Source organism: Mytilus trossulus, chromosome 6 (assembly GCF_036588685.1).
Source record: "Mytilus trossulus isolate FHL-02 chromosome 6, PNRI_Mtr1.1.1.hap1, whole genome shotgun sequence".
Taxonomy (NCBI): Eukaryota; Metazoa; Mollusca; class Bivalvia; order Mytilida; family Mytilidae; genus Mytilus; species Mytilus trossulus.
Window position 1 is genome coordinate 20,683,424 of NC_086378.1, and position 12,371 is coordinate 20,695,794.

General features: G+C 34.5%; 2 protein-coding genes across 2 annotated transcripts in view; one reads left to right on the top strand and one right to left on the bottom strand.

Moving 5' to 3' along the window:
• Positions 1 to 12,371, top strand: part of LOC134722400 (uncharacterized) — a 111,764-nt gene that overhangs the window by 76,034 nt on the left and 23,359 nt on the right. The window contains exons 16-18 of the mRNA XM_063586019.1: positions 7,905 to 8,087; positions 11,335 to 11,493; positions 11,910 to 12,110. Coding sequence (XP_063442089.1) covers positions 7,905 to 8,087; positions 11,335 to 11,493; positions 11,910 to 12,110 — 543 coding nt within the window. The remainder of the gene's footprint in view (positions 1 to 7,904; positions 8,088 to 11,334; positions 11,494 to 11,909; positions 12,111 to 12,371) is intronic.
• On the bottom strand, positions 279 to 7,404 carry LOC134720914 (uncharacterized). The gene is made up of 3 exons (XM_063583479.1): positions 6,866 to 7,404; positions 5,115 to 5,270; positions 279 to 2,208 (listed from the first exon to the last, which is right to left on the bottom strand). The coding sequence occupies exons 1-3, from the start codon at positions 7,238 to 7,240 to the stop codon at positions 313 to 315; spliced, it is 2,427 nt and encodes an 808-aa protein (XP_063439549.1). The 5' UTR covers positions 7,241 to 7,404; the 3' UTR covers positions 279 to 312.

The following is a 12,371-nucleotide window of genomic DNA, read 5'->3' on the forward strand; positions in this document are numbered from 1 at the left end:
TCAAATTACTTTAACCAAACCCTCTGGTATGAAACTCAAGGTCAAGTTAATCCTTATATTCATAATAAAACTGAAATATTCATTATTCATTGTTGAAAGTGACATTAAACACCAAAAATTAAATCAATCATTCCAAAAAAAAAAACCCTCACCAGAACATTATATGATTTCATACCATGCTGCATGTATGAACTGAATGACAAATTTATCATGTTTGTACAAATGTACAGTGCTGGGAAAAAAGATGCTTGCATGATACAAAAAAATACCCCCAGTAAAATGGTTGTTTCATATTTATATCAAGAAAAATATTCAACTGGATTTTTCAAATCGAGAAAAATGTTTCTGAATCAATGCAGATTTTGAGGGAACAGGCAAAGGAGCAATATTTCCTTCCTGTGCCCTTTCCTTTACTGGCAGTGTCATTGTTTCTTTTTGAACCAACACGTTTTCGATCATAGCAAATACCCACTGATAATTTTTGTTATTAAACACTGGCTTTGCCACCCATTGCCCAGTTGCCTTTGGACAAACCAATTTGTATGCTTTTTCACCATCTTTGTTGACCTTTTGACCACGATTTTGGTTAAGATTATGATCAATTACCGCCAAAGCAGTACGTGTCCACATTTGATCATTATCGAATTCCTGGCGTTTTGGTGTATATTTCAGCAACAGACTGTGAAAAACTTCTAAATTTCCTGTATGACAAAATTCATTTAGCTGACGAATGTCCTTTCTCAAACGCTTGTCCAACACTACTTCCTTTAATGCCTTATGGGCTTTTGAATCTTTTACAAGCCATTTTTTAGTGTCAGACACTTCAGGTTCAATTGGTGTGTGAGCACATTGCTTGAAGAATTTACCCTCAAAAGAGTGTATATCAACAGTATGATTTACAATGGAAATCCAGCTTTCTTCCAAAATGTCCTTATCTCCACCACAATTACTGGCACACCACCACAAATGATTACAAATAGATTTCATCCAATGGTTTAAATCTTCGCAACCTTTCCCTTTAGCCTTCAATGTTAGCTTTTTTTTAATCGATTTGCACAAGTGCCAAACATCAAACTGATGTTGCACTTCCGGAAATTCCTTCTTCATGATGCTTCTTATCTGAACATGCCGATCCGTAGCTAACACCTCAATCCTGAACCCCATGTCAAGCAGAAGAGTCATGCATCTTCGAAAACCTTCAACTTCCATTTTTGAAGATGACCCAGTTTCAGTAACCTTGACAACAACAAATGTAATAATGCGTTGGGTTTCAATATCAAGTAGAGAATAAGTGCAATACTTTGCACTAAAACCTGGTGAATCACACCTTCCATCACCTGCTAGCCGTATCTGGCGATTTTGTTCTTTGATTTTCTTTAACTCTACTTCTTGCAGTAAGGACCACGTGTGTTGAACAACAGGCATTAAATATTGTCTTTGAATTTTGTTGTAGGTGGTGTGTGAAATATATTGTAAGTTACAAAATTCTGCAAACTGTGATATGTGGCTGTATGTTTGACCACAGAATAATGTTGCAGCACTAACTAATAAATTTCCAACTGGCATCTTGCCAAGGAATGGTTGTGAACTCCATTTTACAACTATGTGTCCACTGGTACAATTGGCAGTGATGGTTATTACAGTTCCATTGGACAAGTCTTTAACAATGTCATCTGGATCAACCGGACATTCACAAATGTTGCATTTTAATTTGTTGATTAAAGTGTCAATTGCACTTTCAAATACAATAAATTTGTTTTCTTTAATTAACTTCTGCTCTTCGGTGTAGCATGTTGAAATGTCATTTTCAAAATTGTCTGAATCGGACTCTACCTGGTCAACACTTAGACTGTAATCAACATCTTCTGGATCATCCTCTTGTGTCAAACTTACAAATGACTCATCCAAAATATGTACAGGAGTAAAAATTGGTTCTACTGCACATTTTTGAAAATCAGTTTTTAAAGGAGTAGAAGAAATGAAGATTGGTTTGTCTTTTTTAGCAGGTGTTTCACTAGAACTGGCATGTTGAATTTCTGAAGACGTATCTACCTCTGCTTTAGATTTTGAGTAGCTATGATCAAAAACCAATACATTTTCATCTCCTTTAATTTTTCTGCATACTTCACATGGATGTCCACAAGGAAGAATTTCTGGTATGGTCAATAAAGGTAATTTATCATGTTGTTCAGCATGAACAGGAACATTCTACAATAAATAAAATAAAATCATGTTATTTTTTTTAATCAGCATACATTTAATGCCCCTACAGAAAAACTAGAGTTGACACACTTTTTACACGAGTTCAATGTGAGATAAACTCTTTCAGACAGACATGTACGTGGTTGTCGTTTGTTTATGTGTTACATATTTGTTTTTCTTTCCTTTTTTTATATAAATAAGGCCGTTAGTTTTCTTGTTTGAATTGTTTTACATTGTCATTTCAGGGCCTTTTATAGCTGACTATGCGGTATGAGCTGTGCTCATGGTTGAAGGCTTTACGGTGACCTATGGTTGTTAATTTCTGTGTCATTTTGGTCTCTTGTGGAGAGTTGTCTCATTGGCAATCATACCATATCTTCTTTTTTATATGTAGGCCATACAATCATTCCATACACCATTTAGTTAACCTATTGCTAAAAGTATCTCAGAAACAGACCTCATAAAGAAATTGAAATTTGACCAATGAACCATGAAAGTTCAACTGACACCTACCAGACAGACATACACACCATACAATATTCCATACACCACAAATAGTACAAATCAGAGAAATTAAGCATTGACCAATTGCAATGAACCATGACAATAAGTTCAAGGCCAGATGACACATGTCAGTTGGACATGTACACCTTACAATCATTCCATACACCAAACATGCCAAATATAAAAGACCTATTGCTTATAGTATCTGAGATAGACTTGACCTAGAAAACTTCACCTTGTTCACTGACCCATGAAATGAGTTTGAGGTCAATATGAAAACTGACAGAAATGAGAACCTTGCAAGGATTCAGATAGAAAAATATGCAATGGGGGACCAAACAACACATGAATTCACTAATGGCTATAGTGCATGAGTAAATTATCAGTGTTTTTCAGTTATGTATTGAATATTTTATCATATTTTAATTCTTGGATTTTATGGAATCTGAACTATAATGATTAAATTACAGGTTTTTTATGGCATAATTCTGGTAGGAATCTTGATAATAATGGAAATGGGATTTTCCCAGATTATGACGATGTAAAAAAGTTTTTTAAAATAAAATTTATTTTCAGCATGTAATAGGAAACATACATATTATATTAATATTTGGCCAAATTGCAATATTGACATACATAGAATAAAGGATGGAAACAGAGAATGTGTCAAAGAGACAACAACCCGACCAAAATTTACATAACAACTCAATGCCACCAATGGGTCTTCAACGTGAGAAATCCAGCATCCAGAGGCAGGCTTCAGCAGACCACGAAACATTAATTTATACTATGTACTGATTAAAATTTTCTTAGCCATGATTACCTGAAGAAGACTTTAACTGTTAAAAAATACATGTATATGTCATATATTACATGTATCTTCATTGTAAGAAGTTACAGTAGATACATTTAATCACTAAAGCTACCTTACCCTTAAATTTAATATATATTATAAACCTATATTACCCTACAATCTTAGGCTATTTGAATGGTTTGAATTAATTGCTGTTTGTGATTTGTTGTATCAAAGGCATAATTCACAGAGTTACATATAATGCAATGTTACTCATATAAATGTAGCAAATATTTTATTGTCTTTTTTATTTATCAGTACTTATAGCAATTATAGGCCCAAATCATAATCATTGTGAGACAAGACAGAATACAATTGCTGTTACATGTATACTGTCATATATGATTAAATATATGCCATATAACATGATTAAAAGAAATGATATTTGACCCAGAAAATATATACAAGTACAAATGTATATGACTACATGTTCATGTTACCACAAGAAGTTATGATAATTCATTAACCTCCTCTCACAAAAAATACTGTTGTTTTTGAGTCGATATTATATTTTAATTATTTAGTCATATAGGTGACTCTACAATTATTGAAATCAGTTTGTGAACATAAATCTCCTTTATCATGAAGGGAGACAGGAGCTCTTGGTTGATATATTTAGATGTCCAGGGCCTACTTTGATTCGCCCAACTCAGGTAGCAAAGTGTTAATGCGCATGTGCGTACCTCTACCGAATCGAAGTGAAAACTTTCATCGAGTTAACTCTAAAAATGGACGCTAAATAATAATTTTCGTTGTATTAACAACTATGCACATATATAATTATAACATAACTCAGGAACTAATTAGAATTTACCCTTCTTAAATTGTTCCTGCATTAAATTTCACAGAAACTCAGTGAACCGGTCTGTAGATTTTCGATTTTTATCAAGCGTTTAATTTAAATTAGCAACATATTTCATGTACGGTAGTAATAAATTCACGAAAAGCCTATCCATTACTGCATTAGTTGTCGTATATATGACATTTCGTAATAAATTTTCATTTCATTCTTAGAAAACTAAACGAAGTAACCAAATTTAGTTTTTTTTTATATTATTAAACAAAGTCATTACTGACAGTCTTTACACATGAAAAATGTCTATAAATGACAAAATACAGTTGAAAAATAAATTTCTTTTACTAACCGTTTTTTTATGCTGCATTTAAAAACAAAGTCTGTCATTGTAGCATAATCTTCTTTATTTTTATTTTTGACACCCTTTTGAAACTCTACTAATCCTACCACAGGGGCGGATGCAGGAATTTTTGAAAGGGGGGGTGCTAACCCAGGGCAAAGGGGGGGGTGCAAAACATATGTCCCGATACAAATGCATTGATCGACAAAAATAAAGGGGGGGTGCGCACCTCCGGAACCCCCCCTGGATCCGCCACTGTACCACAACCCAGGGTTGATGTCGAATTAACTCGGGTAGGTTCAAAAGGTAAAACTCGAGGGGTTTGATTGTCAGTCGAGTAAACTCAACAGACTATACTAACCCCAGTTGGACGATAAGTAGGCCGCGATGAAAATATTAATAAAATATACACAAATTACCTCAAATGAAATATCATCTGACTGTTGAGGATGAACTGCAGTTGAACTTTTGAACTTCTTTGGTTTTGTTGCTTTACTGTCTGTACTTTCTGACAATGTCCTTTTGTTGGAACTTTTTTCCTTGGTGTTTACAAAGGCAGTTACACTACTTCTGAGCTGAAATAATCAAAAAGCTTTTTTTTTTACAAAAATAAAGAAAAAGTGTTCCTGTACTTAACACTTCATGCAGTGTACACTTACGACTTTATGTACAGTACATGAAACAACTTTTTTTAACATATATATACAAAACATGATAGAAATCAATAAAAGCTAATTAGATGCATCACATGTATTTCACAAATTATTTTTTTTCACCAAGATACATTGTACCTGATTTACAATGTGTTTCAATGCTTCACATAGCATTGAGTAGATATTGTGAGCCCCAAAACATGTTGTGTTTACTGCATTTTACAGTGAAACCTGTCTTAACTACAAAATGTAGCTAGTTTTAACCGAATCATAAATAAACAAAGAATGTAAACATATAGTCAGCATCACATTTTTCTGTGTTTAACCCTCTTTTTGCCAGATTCAAATTTCAAACAACGTTACGTACGCCACAATACATGTAGTTTAGGACGTTCACAGTATTTTGTTTCATTTTCAAAATTCAAAATGCACAATGTGACGTCTTTAAAATTACAATTCAGACAATTTGATTTGTTTTAAAAAAGTACACAAATTAAGAAATTGCTACATTACATATTCAAATTTTACTTTATATCATTTATGAGGAAGTTTATTTCAGAAACAGCTTTGTAATCATAAAAATTAAAACCAGTGATTTTGTCATTGAAAAGGACATATGTGATCGTGTGGCAAGCTATCAGTGATGGACACATATGTCCGTGTGGCAGCAAGAGGGTTAAGAAATCTTTGTAACTGTGTCACCAACGGGGAAAGCAGGTCTATAACCGCTCCACTCTGTCCGTCAAAGACAGTGGCGGATCCAGGGGGGGGTGCGCACCCCCCCTTTGCCCTGGGTGCCCTGGGTTAGCACCCCCCTTTCGAAAATTCCTGCATCCGCCCCTGAGAGAGACGCTAAATAATGTGTTGTGTGTGACACAGGATTTTATGAAAATTTTAAGTGTGAACTTCGATGGCGGATCCAGGGGGGGGGGGGGGGGGGGGGGTTGTCCGGGGGTTGGAACCCCCCTTTTTTCAGGATGATCAATGAATTTGAATGGGGACATATAGTTGGAACCGCCCCTTTGTCTGGGGTTAGGAACCCTCTTTTTAAAATGGCTGGATCCGCCCCTGCCCTTTCACGAGATCACCCCCACTTTTTGGTGGGATTCGTTTAGTTTTCTATGTTGTGTTTAGTGTACTCTTTGTCTGTTTCCTTTTTAGGCATGGCTTTGTCAGTTTATTTTTACTTATGAGTTTGAATGTCCCTTTGGTATCTTTCGCCCCTCTTTAACTTTCAGGTGACATCATTGGGTCATAAAAAATAATTCATAATTGGTGTATATATATATATGTACAGTTACAAAGTTATGTGATATGCTTACAAATATCCCCTAAAGTACAACATCCCGAGTGTAGAAATTCAGTACTCAGCCTCCCCCTTTTTTGTATCCTCCACATATGTGTTCATGTGTCCTGTGTGCACTATAGTCTTTCCCCTATAATGCTATATTTTATCTGTAGGACCATAAGCATGTGAAACAAGACTGACAGAAAAACAAGTAAATTCTCATAATTACCTGTGCCTTCCGTCTCTTCTCCTGAAATATTTTGGTAGAAGTCCTTTCCTTTTGACGATCAGCTACACCAGGGCCAGGTTTTACTAAGGTTGGAACTGCTCCAGGCTTCAGTGTGAGTCTTCCAGATTTAAACCCCAGGGATTCAGCCATCAGATTCCTTTCAAAACAATCTTGTTCAAAATGTTCCTCACAAACAACTCTGCCTTTACTCCACACAAAAGTTTCGATTTTCAGTTTATCATTGCGCAAATGATCTATCCAAAGTTTGCAGAGTTTACGTTTCTCGCTAGATTTTAACGGATCTGGTATTTCAAAAAAGCTCTTCCCACACTTTCCTCTTTCATTTACACAATTGATAGCTTGACAAGACGGCATAATATCGTATTGTTGAAAGAAAAATTTGATGAATATGGTTGCTTCTGGTTAGACCGGAACAGTAGGGATGACGTGGCAAATTTCAACTTCTGTACTCTCCAATACAGAAGAGCTCCTCAAAATGTCGATCTCCAGTAATTGGCGGGAAATTTAAAATTTTTATATTTAAACTAACGGGTTTGACGTTTCTGAGCATAATTTTGAATAACTTTAAACAGTAAACCTTATTATTAACAATAATTCTTTCAACTGAGCTAAAAAAAAAATTTGGGTTTCCTTCTCCTTTAAGAAATAGGTATCCCATTATGCCCTATTCTTGTCTCAATCGTCAACAAATAATTTGTGGTTGTTCCAATGAAAATTAATTGATATTGGATTACTGTGGATTCATTATTATTCGTTGGATACCAATTTTCGTGGGTTTCGTTGGTACAGGTGAACCATGAATGAAAATGTTCAACGAATATCATATTTTTAATAGACCTTGTATACAGAGATTGGCAAAACCATGAAAACAAATATCCACGAATATGCAAGTTTTTAGCAATCCACGAAAATTGATACCCACGAAAATAAATGAATCCACAGTAATTTGACTATTTTTTGCTCATCCCTTGTTCATATCAAGTTGTACAAGTGTACTTTTTTTTGTTGGTAAATTCAGGAAATGAAGAGAAAAGCCAAGATGACCCAAGAAGAAATAGAGGAAGATGAGGAGGATGACTATGTCAGTGATGAAGATGATAATGATTTAACAAGGTCATGTGACAATCTACAGGTCTTCTGTGTCAGCTCATCTGAATACCAAAAATTAAACAACAGACTAACAGATGATGGACCACCTACGGTATGTTTTTTTTTTTTTTAAATTTGATAAATGCAAATATGGAAATCTGCTTTATTCAAAATAAAGAAGAAAAAAAATTAGAAAGTTAGTAGTATTTAGATTCTATTTCAGTAATATCATGAAATGGTGAAGTCTGAATATGACCAATTCCAATCAAATTATAATTCTGTCTACATAGACAGCAGAATGTATGTTTAGGTATTTCTACATCATTTTAAATTGAAAATAGCCGTCACCTTTTGATGGTAGCAATCTGAAATGAAGATTTGGTAAGGGACAACATCAAAAGTTCAATGTAGGATAAAAAACTTAATTCACATAGTTTTTTCACTGACCCCCACACCCCCCTTCCTAATTTAATTTGGGAAAAATTGATTTACCAATAGGGATATATGTAAAAATCGATTTTAGACAATCAAAACTTGCAGAATTTTAACCCCCCACCCCCAAACTATTTGATTGAAGTTTTTTATCCTACATCGATCTTTTGATGTCGGCTCTAATATAAACTGTGCAGAAAATTGCGTCTGACATGGAATCTGACATTATGATGTTATACCCTTACACGTTTGAATTTAAAGGATCATAAAATATTAGTTATAAGAAGTATTTAAGTGCGCAACTTTGCAATAATATTTTTACTTGTTTGGAAAACGTTTGGATTAACATCATAGAAATGCTCCTTGCAGCAAAGGACATATTTGTCCAAAGTGAGTTCAGCAGATTCTATGCAACCATCAAATACATAGCTGTCAATTGACCCGTATTCTGTGGATGTGACCCGAGATTTTCACAATTCTGAGGGATCACCCGGATCACCCGCTGGGTCATTGAAATAACCCGGGGATTCCAAAAATGACCCTTATTTCTTAGCCTTGAGATTGATTTTATAAGTAATATAGTCGAAATACCAGCAAATTCGTAATTCTTCCATAAACAGAAAGTTCATCTAGCTATGTAAACTGTCAAGTTAAGTGACCCATTAAGTGCATGGCTTCACTTGACAGCTTTGGTGTCAAACACACTGTTAATTAACACCAATTACCCTAGCTTTAGGTCGTAAATAAATTGCACTATTGGTTTGCAAAAATATTTCAACCAAGATTTACTTCCCCTTATTTGTCACCATTCAAAATTATTCCTTATATTTACGTTTTATGGGTGAAAAAGATTTAATAATCAAAATATTAAATTCAAATACATATTGAAAAATAACTTATCATTATTTTTATACCTTTATACAATTTAAAAAAAAAAAGTTGAAAATTATATTTTACATTTATACTTCCTTTAACTGTATTACATGTACTATATTTTATCATAGTCTAATTTCCTTTTAAACTGACAATCCATCATGAATACAGTCACGTCTCAGTCCTTACAGCTGAACGGACGTGCTGGGTCAGCTCTCCTTTACCCGCTATCTTCGATGAGGGTTTATTGCTAGATGGTCAACGACATACTACTAAGATGACAGAAACCAATCCATGCCGTACAGAGAGACGTAGTAGTTGGCGTACCCGCGTTAACATGCCTCCAAAACCATTGTCTATTATGGGGAGTGTCATGCCTATTAACGTCCGAGGGCTGTATCCTAGGCTGTTGGGTGATACGACCTTCATTTTACTGCCTCACGGCTTTGGTCCTGATAACGCTTCCTGTCATCTTTAAAACTACGTCCACGATTCATCTGCCAGTACTCCTTCATCGAGGCTAGCGGGCTGCCAAGCTGACCAAACTGGCCCTGAAAGCAGCCGTTAGTGAAGAAAAACATCAAAATAGTAAACAAAGAAAAATCAACTCACCAAAACCAAGATGGCGGCCTACATATTGCGACCTCCACTACTTGTTCCTGACCCATGGCATCAAATCATTTAAAGCTCACCAAACGCCTTCGGGCACCGAGCCGACCGTGCGAGGGCTGAAAGGCCAGTCAAGGTCGTTAAACACTTCCATATATATATTTTAAACTGAAAGATGGTATATTTGAAATCTACATAGTCAGTAGTGTCAAACCTTTTGAAATTAAATTTGAATAATAAATTGATGTGTTTCATAATCTCAAAAAGGAAACAACATAATACTGTGTTATTCAAATGTATAACAAATCTTTAAAAGTGCAATAAAATAATAATTAATAGAATTTAAAATGACTTAACCAAGCGAACATGCATTGTTGTTTTGGTATCTTTGATATACATTATAAGAAAATGTACCATTAATACTGAAATTCTGCTCGAAAAAGTTTGTACCCGTTATGACCTGAGATTTGATTCTTCAATGCAGGTAATGACCTGCATTTTCATCATCACAGGTTGACAGGTATGCAAATATATATATATATATATGTAATAGACGATGCTGAGAATACAGAGATTCCAGCAGTCAGACAATTCATCAGACAGATTTCTATTCATGATTATGATTTCAGGTATTTAATGATGCTAAGGATACAGAGATCCCAGCAGTCCGACAGTTCATTAGACAGATTTCTAATCATGATTATGATTTCAGGTATTTGATGATGCTGAGGATACAGAGGTTCCAGCAGTCAGACAGTTCATTAGACAGATTTCTAATCATGATTATGATTTCAGGTATTTGATGATGCTGAGGATACAGAGATCCAAGCAGTCAGACAGTTCTAATCATGATTTTGATTTCAGGTATTTAATGATGCTGAGGATACAGAGATCCAAGCAGTCAGACAGTTCATTAGACAGATTTCTAATCATGATTTTGATTTCAGGTATTTAATGATGCTGAGGATACAGAGATCCCAGCAGTCAGACAGTTCATTAGACAGATTTCTAATCATGATTTTGATTTCAGGTATTTAATGATGCTGAGGATACAGAGATCCCAGCAGTCAGACAGTTCATTAGACAGATTTCTAATCATGATTTTGATTTCAGGTATTTAATGATGCTGAGGATACAGAGATCCCAGCAGTCAGACAGTTCATTAGACAGATTTCTAATCATGATTTTGATTTCAGGTATTTAATGATGCTGAGGATACAGAGATCCCAGCAGTCAGACAGATCATTAGACAGATTTCTAATCATGATTATGATTTCAGGTATTTAATGATGCTGAGGATACAGAGATCCCAGCAGTCAGACAGTTCATTAGACAGATTTCTAATCATGATTATGATTTCAGGTATTTGATGATGCTGAGGATACAGAGATTCCAGCAGTCAGACAGTTCATTAGACCCATTTCTAATCATGATTATGATTTCAGGTATTTGATGATGCTGAGGATACAGAGATCCCAGCAGTCAGACAGTTCATTAGACAGATCTCTAATCAGAAGAGAGAAGAAGCCACAAAAAGACTCATACAGAATCTGGCAGTTTTTATCTATGACATACAAAACTACTTAACAGAAAATGGTCTTACAGTATGTATTCTTTTTATTAAACTGTAAATAATTATAAACTAGTTTGCTATGACAGTGTCTTTGATGATGTTTTAGATTTCAGTATATATAATCTGTATTTCTAAAATAGTTTGTTATGACAGTGTTTTGTTTGAACATATTTTATTTACTCAAAGTAAAATGGATTGGACACAAGTAAGCCATAATGACAATGTTTTTGGTGATATTTAAAAATTTCAGTGTATGTAATGTATGTATGATGGGTCGTCGTAACAATGAATGGCTTACCTTTTGCTTTTAGTATAGAAAAAAAAAATATTCATATACCACTTCCCATTTAAGTTTTTGATATGCTTTTGAATTTTTTCTATTCCTGTAATTTTTCCAATAGGGCTTGATACAATGTATAACTACGATTTTATTTATGTGTTTTTTAGAACAAAAACGACAGGTTTACAGTACAATCAGCAGTAGAAGATTTTTCCTCAAGGTTACATGAAGAGTTATCTCCCATACTAGAAAGCCTACAACAAGATGTTGGCCATGAACTAGACAGTAGTATAGCAGCACGATTAAACAGAGGTGTAGAGGTTGCTGTCAACAGTGCAATAGAAACCTGTAAAGGTTGGGGCTCAGCTGTAAGTTTACCATGATATATAGACAGAAAATGCATATCATTTGAATAAAGATTTCAATTTCAAATGCATGAACTTTTAAAGAGGGATTTGAGCTACAATTTTGATAATGAAATTAAAACATTTGTTTCTATTGTTAATAATAACAATGGAATATAAGAATAATTTTTAGTTATGTGCAGTGAGTATAAAATATTGCTGATGTATTCTTGACTTGCATCTTTATAAACAAACAAAAAACGAGAACCATATGAACAAACGACA